Raw genomic sequence first — 19,948 nt, 5'->3', positions numbered from 1 at the left:
TGTGTGGCAAGTTTAGATTTCGCGTCTGTGTGACAAGTTTTGTTTTCCTGTCTGTGACAAATTTAGTTTTCCTGTCTGTGTGACAAATTTAGTTGTCGCTTCTTGTGACACTTTAGTTTTCCGTCTGTGTGACAAGTCTTTGTGACAAGTTTTGTTTTCCTGTCTGTGTGACAAATTTAGTTTTCCTGTCTGTGTGACAACTTTGGTCGGGTTGTGTCGACCTCTTGTTCCTCTTCATCATCGTTATCACTGTTGTGGTCAAGATCTCGGTCCAAATCAGGGTCCTCGTATCCAAAATCACCACCACCTGTTGCCATCACGTAATTTATATATATTTTCAAATTAAACTTTTCAATTTAACAATAAAACCAATCGAGAGATGGCTGCTGTTCAAGAAAACCTTCGACCGGGACGCACAGAGAAAATACTCGGCGCACTGAAAGCCGAGCGCGCTGTAAAACGAATCACTTTTGACCGCACTGAAGCCAATCCAGAGGAAACGTTGTATGTTTCAGTGCCAAAGCTGAACGAAAACGAGGTCATTGTGCCTGGCTCGCTGGCGCTGCGCTTCAACATCGACTTGAGCGGAGGCCATGCCAACAACTTTCTGGTTGACAACGTCAGCCAAGCTCTGGTCGACAAGTTTGTTGTAAAGTACGAAGGCACTGTCATGCAGGACACGGTTGGCTATGACATCTACAAAATATTCGAAGATTTTTTCCTTTCGCAGGAGGAGCGCGACGACAGGGTGCCAGAGGGCATTCAGAGCGAGGACCTCAACAAAATTCGCTCAAATGCTGGCGATAAGAAAACTTCAGGAGTCGAAGCAGAAAAAAAGCTGAATGAGCTATATGGAAATAAATACCGGATCCGTCTGGATCACCAGATTTTAACTGACCATGGGGCATGTTATCCTCAGGCACTATACAACGATCTTGTTTTTGAACTGAAGCTCGCGGCAGCCGAACATGTTGTAAGAGGCTCAGATGCAACAAAACTGAAATACAAGCTGACAAACCTACAGCTGGAGTACGAAATGATAAGAAGCAAGGAAATCGCATATGAGGCGTTCAGCGCTTACACTGGCGGCAAAGAGTTCGCTTACGACCACATTCAGCGTGCAGAAGTTGTTACTTTTGCAAAAGGATCCGAAACACGTCTGAATCTTAAGGTCAACCCTCAGAGGAGGCCCCTAAAAGGTATATTGCTGCTTTTTATAGAGCAATATGCCAAAGGTGCAAGGATCTCAGAAAAGTACATTAACCCGGACCTTACAAAAGTAAGCGTCACTGTCAACGGCTCGCCAAACATGCTGTACAACAATGGCATCGAAGGAATGGACATATGGAAAGAAGTTAAAAGATTCTACATGAAAGAAAAAAATAAAACGCCGCACATGACCCTGCAAAAGTTTTACACAGAAGACAAGTTCGGCCTTCTGATTGATCTGCGTTCCATGGCTGACCACTCGATGCACGGAAGCGGCAAGCGCCTTGTGAACACAAAGGACGGTGTCCAGCTTGAGCTAGAGAGGAAAACAAGCGGCTCAGGTAATTTGAACTGCCACATTTACGTAATCAGCGACGCCCAAATGAATATAATTAACAGGCAGTTAGAATCTGTGCTTTTATAATATACGAACGAACATGGATCCTGCCAATATACCCTTCAACGCTCTCATTGTTGGACCAACGAACTCAGGAAAAACAAGGTACGTGGTCAATCAGCTTTGTGGCCCTTTCCGCGGCAAGTTTGACTATATCGTGCTCATCTGCCCGACTTTCGCGCACAACAAGACTTATTATCGCTTTGCTGAGGAAGATCCACACTTTTTTGTTTTCATTTGCGAGCAACACGAGGTTGAATCTTGGTTAAGGTTTTCAAGATTTCTTTTTGAGGGTGCAAACACGCTTATCATCCTCGACGACTGTGCTGCATCGAAAGATGTAAAGGGAAGAACGGGTGAATTGGTGATTCTTGCTTTCTCTGCTCGCCACGCAGGTTTGAGCGTTTGGGTGCTGACTCAAAAAATGACAAGCATTACATCCTCATTCCGCAATCGGTGTGCAGCTGACATACGAGCAGGTGAAGCGCTTGACAGATAAAGAAGTTGAAAAGTACTTCAAGAGATATGAGGCATACGTTGGATCCAAAACAACCGACAGCTTGATTGACAGCTTTATTTTTCTTGTAACCAAAGTCGTTGGTATGGCCGTAAATATCAAGGACGTCAATGATTATCAGAAGGAACTCAAAAACGACTATATTATCAGTAAAGAGCTGTCCACTTTGGCAGGCGGTCTGGCTTTGAAATGCGGCCGCTTTCTTGCCGTTGCAAATGCTGCGCTCATCACAACAAAGCACATTGATTTAAACGAAGCGACAAAGTTGCAAACCAAAGAAACACCAACTACTGAAGATTTTTCTGAGCAATGCTCAGAAAATGCTAAGTAATTACTGAACAATGCTTAGCAATTGCTTAGCAAAAAAGTTTGCTAAGCATTTTTCATTTAAATATTATTTTTTTTCTCATTATATTTAATGGCTGAGCTCGAACAACGTGAATCACAAACTCCGATTGCTCAAGAAGTACAGAACAGCCAAAATGGCTTGAGCCCTTCGGGCTCACAAGTTACTTCAACAACTCCTGCAACGAAGCCTGCCAAAAATCCAAAGCGAGTAGCTGCTGGCAAGCTTGCAGCTGAAAAAACAAAACAGGCTCGTGAAGCACAGAAAAAAGCTGCTGTCGAGGCTGCCACCATAATTGCAAAAGAAAAGGAAAAGAAATCTGCGTCTGCAAAGCGCAGTGTAACTCCGCCCGCTCCAGCCGCAGCACCAGCTCCGACCGAGGCTCCGCCGGAATCCAGCGGTCTCAGCACAAATCAATGGATCTCTTTGCTGGGTATTACCGTTGCAATTATTACAACTTATGTCAAACGCGAAGACATTAAAACATTTTTCAAGGGAAAAAGCGTTGAAGGTGATGACTCTCAAGTAACACCAGAAAGTGCAAGAGTTGAAAACACAGTTAGAGCGGCTTCGGCGCTGCCAAGTGCGACATCTCCGCTGCAATCGAAAAGAGGAATCCGTCTGATGAATTAAAAAATTTCTTTTAAATATTTATTTTTCATTTATTATAACGATGCCGTTACCGCAACTGCCTGCTTTACGTGATGTAGTTATACTCGGCGTATCGGCCGGCATTGTAATGCTTTGGGTGGAATACACCAATGTTTGCATTGAAAGCATCTTTTGGTTGAGCCAGTTTTCTGAACTGACCCGCGATGAAGGCGCCGAAGAAGAAAGTTAAGATGAAGAGGTCGACGAAGAAGAAGACCAAAGAATCTATAATGAAGGGTACAACGCAGGTATCAAAAGCACAAAAAAAGTTGCAGCCGGCGCAGCATGAACAAGCAATTTTCAATTGAATATTTTTTTATTTATTTTTATACTGAACCGTCATGTCCGACAACAAGCTCGTGAAAACACTCATGGATGCCGCCACCATTACAGGTCTCGCCGCCGGAATCGGCTGGGCTGCCAAAAGAGTTGTGAAAGAAAACTTCACATCCGACCCAAGCAGCAGTTTTATGAACTATTTAAAGTTCACAGCCGTCATAACAGGCAGTCTTGCACTAAAACAATATCTCGATGACCAGAAAATCCTACCCACCAATTAAAAAAAAATTCGCATAATATAAGAACAAAGTTCCGTGACAAAGACACACCATGGCAAGCATCGCGATTATGGCTGGCGGAGCTATCTTGAACGCTGCTGCTTTCATTGGCGGCAACTACCTTGCTCGAGCTTTGGGTGGTGGAGCTGACACCGCTTTGAAAGAAAAAGAAAGACACGACAAAGCTCTCGAGGCTTACCAGGCAGCTTACGCGAAATACTCTCGCGACCGCACCAAGCTCCTCGACTGGATACAAACCAACGCGGAAATAATAGAGCAGGCCAAACAGAACTTCACTAACACTGACTACGCTTTCAAACTCTACAACCAGGCACATCCTGACAAGCAAATGATTCCTCCAAAAGAGCCAAAGTTTTCTGATTTTTATCAGCCAAGCGAGCAACAGAAACAAGGTGAACTTATGTTCGTTGGTGCTGGCGCGCTTGCACTTGGGTACGCTGCCTTTCGGTTTCTTTAAACTTTTCTTTTTTTCTTGTATACGCATGGATGCAAAGATCTCGAAAGTCTACTATAGCCCTCAGGGCTATAATTAGCCAAGGCCGCCAAGGTGTCCGAAGATGCTGCAAAAAAGTGGCTAGTTAAGCAGGCCCTTTGGCAGATCTACCTTCCGGCACCACGATACGTTCCTCGCCCAAAATTCGATGTTTCTACTCCTAACGCGGTCCACCAGGCGGACCTTCTTTTTCTGCCACACGACAAACTGCCGCGAGGGCGAAAAGTTTACAAATACGTGCTGACTGTTGTTGACGTTGCCAGCCGTTACAAAGAGGCTGAGCCTTTGACCTCCAAAGATTCAACTGAGGTTGCAAAAGGTTTTCAGACAATTTACAGGCGAAGTGCACTAAAATGGCCACAGATGCTGCAAGTTGAAGGGCGCGAATTTATGGGAGCTGTTACCAAAGAAATGGAAAATCACAAAACTTATATTAGGCACGGGCGTGTTAACATTCACAGAGATCAAGCCATTGTTGAACGTTTTAATCAAACACTGGCAGAGCGCCTGTTTGGTTATCAGTACGGTGTCGAGATGAACCTGCCGTCTGGCCAGCGGTTGACAGCGTGGGTAAAAAGGCTCCCAGAAGTTGTTGCCGCCCTTAACAACGAAGTTACCAGTCTTACCGGAAAAAAACCTGCTGCTGCAATCAAAGAAAAAGCTGTTTCCTCCAAACCATCCTCAAAATATACAAGGCCTGTTGGCAAGAAAGAAAAAAAACTCCCCTCTCTCATTAATGTGCGCTATCTCTACCAACCTGGCGAGCTAGAAGGCGGCGTAAAAAGGGCTACAGATCCGATTTGGTCATTAAAAGTCTACAGCATTGAAAGGTCTGTTACTAAACCTAATCAGCCAGTTCTTTACTACTTGCACAATGGCCCCAAGCGCAGCTTCGTGCGTGAAGAATTGCTTGTTATTCCTCAAAATACACAGTTACCACCAGAAAAGCTATAAACGTTCTGTTTATGTCGGCTTATATCCGTAAGCATTTGTATGTATCCCATCATCCGCTATCCATCGCTTTGAGTCAAAAGGCGACAGCGAGACCTTGTTGAGATGCATTCCGTAAATCTCATGACCCTCGCTTCTAAGTATGTTCATTCCATGCAATAACTGCTTAGTACCAAAAAGCGTTTTCTTATACTGTTCATGCATTATTTGCTTCTTGACAACGCTCTTTTTTACACCCTTCGCTTTTTTTATATTTTTTTGGTCTTCGGTTTGCGCCCCATAAATTATTGAGTACATTTTCGGTCTCAGACAAACACACTCTGCTATGGGAGTTCCTGCGCATTCGTCTTTCATTTTTCCCAATACCTTTTTGTTTTCGTATGAGTGGAATGGATGCTCTTTTGGGTAGTCGCTTGTATCATACAAAGTTTTGTTCCATTCCATGTCTTCGTAGATGTCATCTGTTTCGATCTCGAGCAAAAGGCTGTCTGTGTCTGTATACAATAGCTCGCAGCGCGGGCCGTATACATTTTTCAGATGGTTGTAAAAGAAGTCGTACATCAGTATCTTGCTTACGTCAAGAATAGTCATACCTGTGTAGACAGGCTTATTAAGAACAAGCTTGCTTTTGCGCATGTCAATCCCGACCAAGTCGTTTGAAAACTGCATGTCTTGAGTACAACGGACTGGCAACTAATTTTCTTATTTTGTTTGTTTCATTGCTTCGCACTATTTTTATGTCAACACGGTTACGCAGGTTTTCCATTGTTTTTCCAAAGACTGAGTTATTCATGAGCTTGTAAAAGTTCTTTTCAAAGTCGTTTTTCGCTTCTTTCCTGAATTCTGTGTTCATCCGGATGTACGGCTCCATCCAACATTCCTGTTCGAATTCAATAACATTGTGAACTTTTTTTAGTTTCATTCCTTGTTTCAGATAAAACTGCAAGTTTCGATAATGAACAACATAATTACTTTTGTCCTCAAGTGTTAACACAAGCTTTTCAGTGTCAGGTGGGTCATGTTCAAGTTCATTTATTATCCTTTTTTGGTAAGGTGAATACATTTCCCTGTTAATTTTCTTTTTTTCTGGAGCCAACGGATAGCTGTTGTGGCATTCATGGAGTTCTGCTGGGTATTCGAGGTCGACCTCCAATATCCAGCCTGTTTTGTCATTCTCCTTTTTTTCATTATTTCTTTTTCACTCGGCATGACTCTTTTCCATTTAAAACCACTTTTTGGAAGTGGCTTGCTCATTGCCCACCCATAAAGGTTGTTCGCGTCAAGATACATTATGTATTTTTTTGGTTTTTTGTCGTCGTATCCCTCAACGTAAGGATTGTTTGCCACTGCGTATCTCTTGCTAGCCATTGAAATGCCTCCTCTTATTCCCCTTTCCACAAAAAGATGCATTTCGGGGTCAGTCAGTAGCTCAAGCTGTACGCCTGTCTTTTTCAAGAGTGCGTCCCAAGAAAGGCCTGGAGAAGTAAAATAGTGTGCTGGATCGAGCTCATACTTTTCTTTACATATATTGCGAAAGTTCTCAAAAACATCCGCCAAAAGAGTTACATCCGTTTTAACATAAAGGTTGTGGTAATCTCCAAGAGTTTCGCATCCAAAAGTTTTCCACACACTATTTGCATGCTCGTATTCTTCGTCAGTTATGTGTTCATCGTTAAGCTTGCTATAAAACTTTTCTTTTTCTGGCAAACTTGTCTCATTAAATCTTTCCCATGAGTCCATGTATTTGTAAGGAAAAATGCCTTTTTTGTAAAGAAGTTCAGCATTTTGTTCTATTTCTTTTATTTTTTCTTTTAGTGATTTTGTTTTAAATTCTTCATTTTTTTCGCTGTTTCTTTGTGATATAACTTTGTTATTTTCAATGCCTCTTTTGGAGTTGCATTTACCAGTGAATCAAGACTTCCTTGAAGAAAGTTTAGGCTGTCAATAAAACGAAGGCAACCAAATGAAAATGTAATGTATTTCTCCATGTTGTTTGCTACGCATTTTACCTCTTTCTGTGTTTCTTGCGAAAGCTTTGACATCGCTTGCATTAAATGGTGCGCATCATAACCCCTCAGGTTGTGAAATACAACTGGTATTTGGTCTGTCATTGGTTTTATCCTCATTTTTAGATTGCATGAGTTGTGAGCAGCACCGCGGTAATTGCCTGTTATGTGGCAATGATCTTTCACCGCATCTCTAAAGTTTTTCTGAAGTAAAGATTTTCCACAAAACATGCAGTTTTTTTGTTTTTGTGCTTCTTCTTTGTCTTTTTTTTTTTTGTTATTTTTTTTAAGAAGTAATTGTAATTTATGTCTTCAGCAGGATTATAAAAATCATTTTTTCTTTCTTCATAAAAACATTTTTTATGCGTTTGGCCACAATAAACAGGTTTTGCATCTTCATATTCGCTTTCCCAAACTGGCAATGAGTCTAAAAATTGATCTTTTATCAAACTTTTGTTGCAAATGTGGCATTCAGTTGCATTTTTAAATTTTCTCCAATCTTCTGAAGTCATAATAAGTGGTTGCAGTGTTGACAAATTATTTTTTATTATTTTTTCTTCCACTTGAAGGCACTTCAAAAACACTTCAACAGCATTTTCACCCCTGTAAACAAATGGCCGTTTGTTTTTTCCATCACTCCTAACAACCGTGTAAGCAAAACCACATGCCTCATGCTGTTCTGTCTTCTCTGTGTAGCTTTTTTGACTGCTCTCTGGCCCACGCTCGCAGCCTGAAATCTTTCTGACCAAAGCCTCAAAGTCCGCATATATAACGTATGGGACTTTCATCTGTTTGTGATGATTTTGGAAAGAAATAGTGTTTTTCCCCTTTTCCGGCATCTCGATCCTTGTCGGCCTGCCGTTCATGCCATTGCAATATTTTTCGTGGTTCTCAAGCAAGTCAGCTCTTGTGAAACTGGTCAAGCACAACATGCAAAAGTGTTTTGCGTTGTGTGCTTTGCTCTGATCGTAAAGCAGAGCGCTTACTTTTTTTACAAAACAGTAATGCTGAATTAATCCTGACTCAATTAACATAAGGTTAATACGAGAAATAGTTTTTTCTTTTTTGCTTATTCTGTGCACAATCACACGATTGTCTTCCCAGCCGAACACATTTATTGCGAGGTTTCTGTTTTGCGCCTCAAGCTTGTCAAGCTGTTTTACAGGTGTTGGAAAGACAATTCCTTCATAGTTAATTCCGTCATTAACAGGGTATTTGCTTGTTCTTTGTGGATTTTTCCCATCACTTGGTGGAAATAAAGCAGCTCTCAAAGCCCACTTCAAACATTCGTTATCCCTGTTTTGCACGTTAATGATTGCTTTCTTTTTTGCCAAATTGGCTGGGAGAGGTAAGAATGTTTCTCCGCGCAATGGCTGATAGCGTGCAACATTTACATACGCAGCAATTATTCTTTCAAGAACCCATCCTGAGCCCCGCTCTGACCAAGCCTCAATTTCACCCTTTGCTATTTCAATAAATCTATCAAACTCTTGTTTTATCTGTTGTTTATTATGTTCGTTAAAAACGTGCGGTTTTTTTTCTTTAAAATAATGATCCATCTCTTGTGTTACACCAGTCTCAAAATTTTCTTTTGTAAACTTTATTTTCACCTCAAAGGTTACTTTTACGCTTTTCAAATCTTTTATTTCATTCTTTACCAAATCAACAAACTTTTCTTTTGTTTTCTTTTGAAAGACAAAAAGATCTTTACTGATTTGGCCTCCTTCTGGTATGGTCATTTTCCACACGCGTAGCCATTCATTGAAATCGGATTGGGCCAATAAAAACGTTTCGTTCCTTTGAGGATTCATTTGAAATTCACGAATTTCCTTCATCAGTGCTTGCAAAACTTCTTGCGAATAACTTGCAGCAGTCATGTCGGCGTTATACCAAGAAAAAGCATTTGTTCAATAGGAATTAATTCTGGCACAGCAAGTCAACTTGAGATTTGTGAGCGCTCAAGCCGCAGAGATTTTGGGTGCCGCTCGCGATTTTTGCACACACATATATATGATAGGAGTTTTGGTCACTAATCGCGACAATGAGCAAGGCGAGCCCAGGCGAGCCGAGCGAGTTGTCGCGATTTGTGCCAAAACTCCTATCATATATGTGTGTAACCGGCATGCCTTGCGTGTTTGAGTAACGCAATCTAGTTAATGGCGGAAACTCTTTCGAATTCTTCAACAAATTCTACATATTCTTGTCGTTAACCCTGCTTTGAAGGTAAGTGTTTGGGAAATATTGATTGCATTCTTGACCTTTCAGTTAACAATAAGATTTTTAATTTCTAACAAACGGCGATTTACTTGTATTCGACAGCCGACAATTCAATTTTCGCACTGATATTTCCAAAGGCTTCATATATATCTGACTCGGAGCTGAAAGTGAAAATTCCGTACTAATTCCTCAAAAATCTGCTTCTGTACTGCCGAGAATGGAACTTGGTGTTTAGCTACCTACACTCATTGATAATCTGGCAGGTAAGTGGACTGTATTAATTTTTCTCTCTGCGTTAATTTTTTTCCGTTGGTTGAGTTATTTCGCGAAGGCGGCGTTTGTTTACAAAAATACTGTTTGAATTTTTACTTCTCACAATTCGTACTTTTAACTGCCCCAAAATTTTATTGCATATATTTGAAGCGGAGACATTGCTCTTTCACTGGAGTGTAAGTTTGTGAAGTCAAATCATGTATCATTGGCGGTATTTTCGTTCAAACTTGGCCATTTTTTCGAACCTTCGAACTTAGCTTCAAATGGGGAAAAGATAAAAAATTGTAAAAAATTCAAATTTTTTCAAAATCCAAAACCAAACCAGTAATAAATAGCGAACATTCCCTTCTACCGAATAATGACTGAATATTCGGTCTCATTAGGTTTTCTTTTCGCGACGAGTTTTTTAAAAAGTGTCGAAAAATTGCCAGTGAAACCCTTCTGAGATCCCCCAAACCGAAATTCATTCACTGTTGCTAAAATATAAATCGGATGGAGCTCAAAATTATATTTATGTGAATCACTCATCAGGACCTTTATTCTGAGAAAGTTTGAGGAAATTCATTTTGGGGGTCCAAAATACTTAAGGTGAAAATTTACTACAAATATTACATTACCTATAATATTCCAATAGTCTACTCTACCTACAAATTAAAAACCTCATTAATAATTCATAAAGAAAATACAAAAGAAATGAATGTTTAATGAGTGTCTTTATATCTGATAAAGACACGGCTAAACTTTACGTCCAATTTTCTAGGCCAAAATAACCCCAAATCTAAATATTAGTGCAAGAATGAGTTGATCTACATCAGAAGATTTTTAAGCCGTTCAATAAAATTCGCAGTTCGTGTTTTATCAAGTCTAAAACACTCGGCTGCGCCTCGTTTTTTAAACTTGATAAAACACTGCTGCTCATTTATTAAACATTACTTAAATGACCTCGCTTCTTTCTAATGTATACAATTACAAATACTCTTTTACCCAAAAATATTGATCTTTAAACCTTTTATCATCAAATAATCTATACCTGAAATATTTTGTGATCTGATACTAGAATTTAACTAGGTTTAATTACGTACAAATATTCTGTTCTCTACAAACATTTTCATCTACTAAAATTTTTATAACCCACATAACAAACAAACAATATTTATTGTCTACAAATATTTTATTTACGAGCAAAATTCTATTGCTACATATACTCTATGATTTACTAATATTTTATTATCTACAAATATTCCGTTCCCTAAAAATATTTTATGATCTATTTACATTTTATCTACAAATACTTTAAGATCTTTTAACATTCTTCATCTATAAATATTCTATTAAATAATTTTTTTTATGTCCTACCAGCATCATATTAGTCTACCTGCAAATCATGATTCCATTCTTAAGAAATCATTTTATTACCTTCAAATATATATTGGCTACAAATACTGCTATCTACAAATCCCGTAAAATCCCGGTCATAAGCCCCCCTCCCATAGCAACAACAAAAAAAACATCCGGTTATAGCGGTTATAAGTCCCCCACTGCATGGCTTGTTTCGAAACGTTTTATTTATTCCCCTTATAAACCCCCATCCCCCTCCGGATAAAAAGCCTCCCGTTTATAATCCTACCTAATACCCCTTACGAAGTTGTATAAGCCCAGGGCTTATAACCGGTATTTTCCGGTATTTTTGTAAAAAACAAATTAACATCTGTAACAGAAGTTAAAAAATATGCCAGTCGGCTTAGAGCACGAATACAACAAACTGGAAAAATAAATTAGTAGTCCTGTCTATTCTGATTGCTGAACGCAGTGATGAGAGCACTGACATTGTGTAAATGACTGTAAGGTCTTATGTAAGGTCTTAGAAACCATTGTGATACATACTAGCAAAACAGACTTTAAAAGTATAGTTAAGTTATGTTTAATTACGATACGTCACCAAAGAGGTTTTGTTTAATTTGGGAACTTCACCCAAGTTTAAGCACACGATCATAAACCTTCAAGTCGGAGGGACGCGTGACATTTTTCCACACATCACGTACAACTTAGACTGTGCCCTCCACATTGGAAACAGCTGAAGTTACCATATTGTTTTGTCTCGGGACGCGACAACAAATAAAAGTACGTTTGTCGTAAAATTGAACATGCTAATAAAACTCGTTCTTCATGAAATGTTTTGCACCAGGGTTAAAAAGAACTGGAAATGGTCTATAGACCCCTTTAAAGTCAATAACCTCTATATATTCTACGACAACTAATACTTTAACTTCTGTTTCTTGACACCACGTAATTTATTACATGTGCTTGATGAGCAATCTATTAATTGTGCATATGTTTTTTTAAAAACCTCAATACCTAAAACATTACTACTAGTACTTTTCTAACTAGACTGCGACACCCAAGCTACGTTCACCATCTTCTACAGAACAATTTTAAGAGTGTGTCATGTAGTACGTTCTCTGTGTAATAAGGAGAGAACTGATCGTAAGATACTGACCAATGTACCTCAAACCATGCAATCAAAAGACAAGAGTATAAAGTAAGACGAAACTAGAAACAACTCAACTTTGAGCATTTCCTACTTCTTCGTAAATTTCTTCAGGTTTTTTTCTACTGTTTCCTTTGTTCAATCCCACATTGTAATATTCAGGATTCTTTTTTGTTCCTTGTAGATTCTTGTACTCGGCAGGTGCACGTGACTGCTCCGCCGAAGGCCTGGGATGTACTTCCATGTATGCACCTGGTTCTGACACTTGCTGATCACGTGGTGAGTCGTGTTCGTTTCGATTGGCTCGTTTCGTAAATCCCACATTGTAATATCCAGGATTCTTGTTTGCTTCCTGTAGACTTGCATACTCTGGAGGTGCACGAGACTGCCCTTCTGAAGGCCTGGGACGGAGTTCCATATAAGAAACTGGCTCTGACACGCGCTGATCAAGTGGCAAGTCAGGTTGACCAATGTCATCCGTGATGGCCTTGTCTGCAGTCGTTGTTCTGTTGTTAGGGACAGCTCGTCTAAGCCGCCATGTCAACACGCCAATTACAACAAGCAACAAAAAAATAATGCAGGACAAAGTGATGACCGTAGCATTGAAAATGCCGTTTACTTCTGTCAAAAAGGAATAACAAGAAGCAAAAACATTATTGAAAGCTTCTTTAAGCAATTTCCAAGATGTCCACATTAGACGCCACTTATATGCACCTCTGTTGATGGAATGGAAATAGACTTGCAGCTCCGATCCGAAGCATCTTAACTATTTTTTACTTAAAATTTAAAAAACAAGGCGTCATCACTGTATTGCTATGGTTACGCCGATGCCAATTAAAACTATTGTTTTGGGAAAGATCATTCAGTTTATAAATGAAGTATACGTGAGACATGCACGTCCTACTAAAAACACGCATACGCATAAGCACAAGAAGAGCAAAGCTGTTAGGTCTTCTTTTGTTCACAGTTATGTTCGTGGTCTTGGGTGTTCAAGAAATGGATAACACTATGCACCAGATAAATCACGATCAAGTAAATAGCGTAGTTGGTTAGTTACCATTTGGATGAAAGCCTTAGACTTGTGAACAGTCGGAGCGTGATGTCATAACACGGTTGTGTTTATGGTTGGTGAAAAACAGTCTCTTTTTATCACCTATACTTATTTACAATACTCACGGTCATCTCCCTTTATTTCGTCTGCAGATGAAGATTTGTGACCCTCTGAAAGGGTGATTCTGTAAGCCGCGGAACCAAAGCTGTTTATAGCATGGCACACATACTCCCCATAATCCTCTTCATCACGAGGCGTAAGAACAATGCTGTTGTTCAAGATATTGATGTCATCACCTACTGGAACCTGGCCATTCTTTGTCCAAGAGTACGTAAACGGAGAACCACTACTCGCGTAGCAAGAAAGTAAGCACAGGGTTTGCCTCTCACATATAACTGAAGGTGGGGAAATGTCTTCAATAATGATAGGTGGCACTATGTGAAGAGAGAAAAATCGAACGCACTTATGTTTTTCACTATCATTTTTAATCAACTTAATTTTATTAACTGATTTTTTCCAAAAAAAACTCCTTTGTTAACTTTCTTATGAATTAAAGAATGCGTCCATCATTCCTAAACTGAGCTCGCGGTATGTTAGTGTCTCCATCTTTACTCCACGTGACAGAAGGCTCTGGATCTCCACTGACCTCACATGTTAGGATTGCTAGTTCACCCACTGCTAAAATGGTTCTTTCTGGCAGGTCTTTGATGACCGGCTTACCTGAGACAGTTTGGGAGTGCAGGTTTAAATTTATTTTTCACAGCAACATCTGACAATCACACTAAAATTTCCTTTAATAATCAGAATAATATTAACACTGCTACCGTAAATACTCGCGTCTGATTGGTTGACGTCGGAACAATTTATCCCAAATTGTATCGCTAGCTGAAGAATTAAAAATTAATTGTATCGCTCAGAAATTCGCACCAAAAGAAGCGGCTGCACCACTTTCACAAATTCGTTTCCCGTCTGCTTCAGTCGCGGCTTTATAGCTGAGAAATCGTCAAAGATCAATCGAAAAACGATGAACGTTGAAGGCCCTAATCGACAAATTTAATCTGGAACAGAAATGAGGGAACAAGTATGCATTAGGGTAAGATTTTACTTTCCCTTTTGAATATAAAGCTCACTTTATTTAATCTACTTTCGAAGCTACGTCTAAGAAACGCCTGCAACATTTTTACTCGCGTAAACACAAACATTTGCTGAATTCAGAAGCTCGTATTTACGATAGCATTATTATTATAAGGAAATTATTATTAAAAGGAATTATTAAAAGTGATAAAAATGAACTCCCTGGTGAGATAAAAAAAATAATTATTATTAATATTTAAGGATACGGTACGTCACCCTCTTCAACTCTCACTGTGTGTACAACCGAAAGAGAAGTGAAACTAACTGATCACTGATCGATGGAATTCATCCTCAAATACTATTAGACTTATAACATCATCGACTGACAACAACTTTTCACTTGACTCTGAAGATGACTTCCGCTCAGGTTGTCGAAACGTCAGTCACCAACAACAGTTCTTCTCAGAACTACTCTCACCCGGACGATCACACTATACGAACTACTGATACTCCTGGGTTCAAACCATTTACTGTACTATTACAACTGTAGGTAGCCGAAGCTCACCGGGAGTAGTGAACATTTCAAAATGGCATGACGCAACAACCTTAACATAAGAGTTTGTATGGAAATGTAACGATCGCAATTAATAAACACGAGTTCGGAACATGGAAAATATGTTCGACAAAAACCTTTCACCGTCTTTCAATATCTAAAAGAAAAAATGCTCACGAATGGATTATAAGAATGGGCAGAAACGAAAAATTCCTGGCAAAGCGGACATAAATATTTGTGTGTTCCGAAAACTATACGGAAGACTGCTTCGAACAAGATCACAGATACAGTCTCTTGAGTGAAAATACCCACAAAAAAAAGAAAAAGGCAGACGCAATACCAACCAATGTTACGATTATGCTATTTCACTTTTTTACTTTATTTCAGGGAGGATTTTTAATCAACCAGAGAAACTCTCTGTCGTTGTTGTTGACTTCGTCGTATTTTCTCGATTAAACGCGGGTCCCCGATTAAAAGCCGGCTTCGTATAAACGCCGGGTCAAAACTGCTAACTTTTAAATAAACCCTGGGGGCGTTTGATCGAGGTCCCGGCGATTATTTGTGGCCAAGCAAACAAGTAAATATATTATTTTCAGTAGCACTGCTACGACAAACTGGTACGGTCTGCTACTTTGGTAATTTTTTAAAATGTTCAAGGAAACGTCCGGCGTAAAATAACTAGGATGGATGCTGTAAACAAAACGAAACAGCAATGTTCGCGTTCATGTCGTCATGACTGACGCGAACAGTGGAGGAGGACGTTTATTACCGCGAAGGACATTGGCGACATTGCCGTTTATGGACTTCTTGGTTGTTTATGTTCTGTTTGTCACAAATCTTGATTGCAATATGCACGTACCTTATGCAATGCAATACTGCAACATTGGTAACATGATCATCCTCGGAGACCCAGAGACAGATTGTCGAGCGGGACGACGAGAAAAATCGAGGGTCTCAAAGGATAGGTAATAATAGATCAACCTAAAAAAGTTGCAGAAAATTGCACTTCGATAATGAACTCGATCGGACCCCGATTTAACGCCGGAACACACAAATATTTGTGTCCGCTTTTGAGCAATTGTTCTTTAAATATTGAAAGACGGTGAAAACGGAAATACCTCTTTTTGTATTTCTTGGAGCTCTGTTTAAGCAAAATGGAGCTGCACAAACAGGCATTTTGACAAACAAAAGCCACTACAAAGAAACAAGGAGTTTGAAGTAATTAAAACTAGATTTTCCCGCTCAACTTCAGGCTGAGCTCTTTGACGTCACGCATACCGTAGAATTCCGGTTATAAGCCCTGGGCTTATACAACTTCGTAAGGGGTTTTGGGTGGGCTTATAAGCGGAGGGGCTTATATCCGGGAGGGCTTATAAGCGGAATGAAAAAAACGTTTCAAAACGAGCCACGAGAGTGTTGATGGAAATACGTTTTTAAGTTAAAAACACATAATAAAGCAACATTTAGCTCTATTCAGTACTGTCATCTGGTAGAGGGGGGCTTATATCCGGGGGGGCTTATAACCGGATGTATTTTTTTGTTTCCAGGATGATGGGCCTATAACCGGGGGGGCTTATAAGCGGGGGGGCTTATAACCGGAATTCTACGGTACATTAACAGCTCCAAGATGGCGGCGTTCAGTTGTCGAGTTTTGGGCTACTTCAGAAAAGGATTTCGTAGGGTTTAAGCGCTCGTTAGAAGCTGAAATTTTGGTGAATAACATATCTTTGCATAAACGTTTTATTGGCGTAAAAAAAAAATTAATGGCCATTCTGGAGTGAACTTCTCCTTTAAGGTGAAAAATGCAGATGACAGCACTTAAATGCCTTCAAAAATGAAGATAGGTAGGAGAAGCACTTTCTTTCCACCTCTGCAACCAAGTAGTTAGGATTTTTTCCGGTTTCTAGAAATATTCAAGCAACTTGAAGTTCATGTATTACTACTCCTACTATGTGAGAGGCTAGTCCTCAAATGGATACCCCAGCATTTCATGGTACCCCTCAATAGAGATAGGCGTTAGCACTGTGAGAGTATAGTACAAGGACAGGGACCTTGGCTTGGTTCAAATTCACAGACTTCAGGAACGTTCAGTATTATAGCACACAAACGATAAGGCTATGGTGCCTTTCATTTGGAGCTTCATTTAAATAATATTGGGACTCCCAAGTTATTTATAGTAAAGTTAAATAATTACCTTGAGTAACAGAAATTGTAGCAACTTTGCTGACTTCTCCCTCCAAAATTCTCTACGAAAATAATATGAAAATTTTGAACAATTCAGTCAACAATGTTTTTTACTATATAACTAACACCATTTGTAAAAGGTTTAACATGCATAGATGTTTACTTTCCCATCACAAAATTTACTACTTAATGACCTCCACTGAATAGATAGAACATTCTAATTCCAATCACTATAAAAATCACTTATGTCCAGAAATGCACGCAACGACGAAAATGACGAATTTGGCGAAATTTTGGCGAAATTTCGCCAAATTCGCCGTTTGACGAAATTTTGTCAAATTCGTCAAGACAGCAAAGTTATGTCATTTAACTCAACCCATGCAGTGCTGACGAATTCGACGAAAATGACGAAATTGACGAATTTGGCGAAAATGACGAAATTTCGTCAGATTCGTCAAGACAGCAAAGTTATGTCATTTAACTCAACCCATGCAGTGCTGACGAATTTGACGAAAATGACGAAATTGACGAAAATGACGAATTTGACGAAATTTCGTCAGATTCGTCAAGACAGCAAAGTTATGTCATTTAACTCAACCCATGCAGTGCTGACGAATTTGACAAAAATGACGAAATTGACGAAAATGACAAATTTGACGAAATTTTGTCAGATTCGTCAAGACAGCAAAGTTATGTCATTTAACTCAACCCATGCAGTGCTGACGAATTTGACGAAAATGACGAAATTGACGAAAATGATGAATTTGACGAAATTTCGTCAGATTCGTCAAGACAGCAAAGTTATGTCATTTAACTCAACCAATGCAGTGCTGACGAATTTGACGAAATTGACGAAAATGACGAATTTGACGAAATTTCGTCAGATTCGTCAAGACAGCAAAGTTATGTCATTTAACTCAACCCATGCAGTGCTGACGAATTTGACGAAAATGACGAAATTGATGAAAATGACGAATTTGACGAAATTTCGTCAGATTCGTCAAGACAGCAAAGTTATGTCATTTAACTCAACCCATGCAGTGCTGACGAATTTGACGAAAATGACGAAATTGACGAAAGTGACGAATTTGACGAAATTTCGTCAGATTCGTCAAGACAGCAAAGTTATGTCATTTAACTCAACCCATGCAGTGCTGACGAAAATGACGAAATTGACGAAAATGACGAATTTGACGAAATTTCGTCAGATTCGTCAAGACAGCAAAGTTATGTCATTTAACTCAACCCATGCAGTGCTGACAAATTTGACGAAAATGACGAAATTGACGAAAATGACGAATTTGACGAAATTTCGTCAGATTCGTCAAGACAGCAAAGTTATGTCATTTAACTCAACCCATGCAGTGCTGACGAATTTGACGAAAATGACGAAATTGACGAAAATGACGAATTTGACGAAATTTTGTCAAGACAGCAAAGTTATGTCATTTAACTCAACCCATGCAGTGCTGACGAATTTGATGAAAATGACGAAAATGAGCAAAGTTATGTCATTTAACTGAACAACTGGAAATGTGCATACATACATGAATGACTCGTTCTTTAGACGTGACAAAGTTATGTCATTTAACTCAACCCATGCAGTGCAGACGAATTTGACTCAACCAGCTTCTGACTCAACCCATGCAGTGCTGACGAATTTGACGAAAATGACGAAATTGACGAAAATGACAAATTTGACGAAATTTTGTCAGATTCGTCAAGACAACAAAGTTACCGTATGTCATTTAACTCAACCCATGCAGTGCTGACGAAATTGGCGAAAATGACGAATTTGATGAAATTTCGTCAAATTTGTCAAGCCAGCAAAGTTATGTCATTTAACTCAACCCATGCAGTGCTGACGAATTTGACGAAATTGACAAAATTGGCGAAAATGACGAATTTGACGAAATTTTGTCAAATTCGTCAAGCCAGCAAAGTTATGTCATTTAACTCAACCCATGCAGTGCTGACGAATTTGACGAAAATGACGAAATTGACAAAAATGACGAAATTTCGTCAAATTTGTCAAGCCAGCAAAGTTATGTCATTTAACTCAACCCATGCAGTGCTGACAAATTTGACGACATTGGCGAAAGTGACAAATTTGACGAAATTATCATCAAGCCAACAAAGTTATGTCATTTAACTCAACTCATGCAGTGCTGACGCATTTAACGAAATTGACGAAAGTGACAAATTTGACGATAATATCGTCAAGCCAGCAAAGTTATGTTATTTAAATCAACAACTGTAAAAGTACATACATACATGAATGCCTCGTTCTTTAGACATGACAGAGGTTAAAATATTGCAACAACAATTTTGTTGTGGTCTGTTATACTATTTGCAAACAGCAAACTTATGAGAATCAACTCAAATATGCAATCTTACCAACTTCATGAGATCTATGTCCCAATGAAAACAATTAACCCCATTTGGTTTAGGCATCTTTCCTATCCATGCATAATTTCCTGCTGTACTGAGTTCAGTAGACATTGATATACTGAAGTTCTATCGAAATCAGGAATGCCAGTTGCACAGGCTTGTCATGTTGACACATTGGACAAGTAAACAGCTAAAAAGAGTACATGTATGTATCCCTCGTTCTTCAAATATGATCAGGTAAACATGGAGAAGAAAGTATAAGGTATATTTCGTATCCATGCAGCGTTTCCTGCTGTCCTGAGCTGAGTATCATTGATATAATGTAGCTCTATGGAATTCCAGATTGTGTTTGTAATGGCTGCAGTTGACTGTACGAAGGAATCACCCTTTTCCTTTTGTTTTACTGCCTTTAACCTTTCCAAAATAAGGCGTGTAGAACGAAGGAATCCAGTAAAGTCCAGGGCCATTTCACTACCAGAAATCGCCAAGAAAGCGATGGTTTGCCGCCATCTTGGAATTAGAAAGCTTACATGACGCATGTTGTGTTATAGAAAAAATCCGCTGTTTAT

The 19,948-nt window shown here is 39.3% G+C and overlaps 2 protein-coding genes across 5 annotated transcripts in view; both read right to left on the bottom strand.

Annotated features, from left to right (window-relative positions):
- The window catches only part of LOC144638093 (receptor-type tyrosine-protein phosphatase S-like), a 131,178-nt gene that overhangs the window by 33,180 nt on the left and 78,050 nt on the right, over window positions 1-19,948 (bottom strand). For all 4 annotated transcript variants that reach the window (XM_078497237.1, XM_078497239.1, XM_078497240.1 and 1 more), the window contains one exon: window positions 16,999-17,050. In XM_078497237.1, the coding sequence (XP_078353363.1) occupies window positions 16,999-17,050 (52 nt within the window). The remainder of the gene's footprint in view (window positions 1-16,998; window positions 17,051-19,948) is intronic.
- Window positions 7,330-10,187, bottom strand: LOC144638167 (uncharacterized). The gene has a single exon (XM_078497364.1). The coding sequence runs from the start codon at window positions 9,023-9,025 to the stop codon at window positions 7,331-7,333; it is 1,695 nt and encodes a 564-aa protein (XP_078353490.1). The 5' UTR covers window positions 9,026-10,187; the 3' UTR covers window position 7,330.

Source organism: Oculina patagonica, chromosome 14 (genome assembly GCF_052425735.1).
Source record: "Oculina patagonica isolate OP01 chromosome 14, crgOcupat, whole genome shotgun sequence".
Lineage (NCBI taxonomy): Eukaryota > Metazoa > Cnidaria > Anthozoa > Scleractinia > Oculinidae > Oculina > Oculina patagonica.
This window is presented reverse-complemented; position numbering and strand designations above follow the sequence as displayed.

Coding starts and splice junctions, on each gene's coding strand:
- LOC144638167 (XM_078497364.1), bottom strand. CDS start 9,025: ATGACTGCTGCAAGTTATTCGCAAGAAGTTTTGCAAGCACTGATGAAG.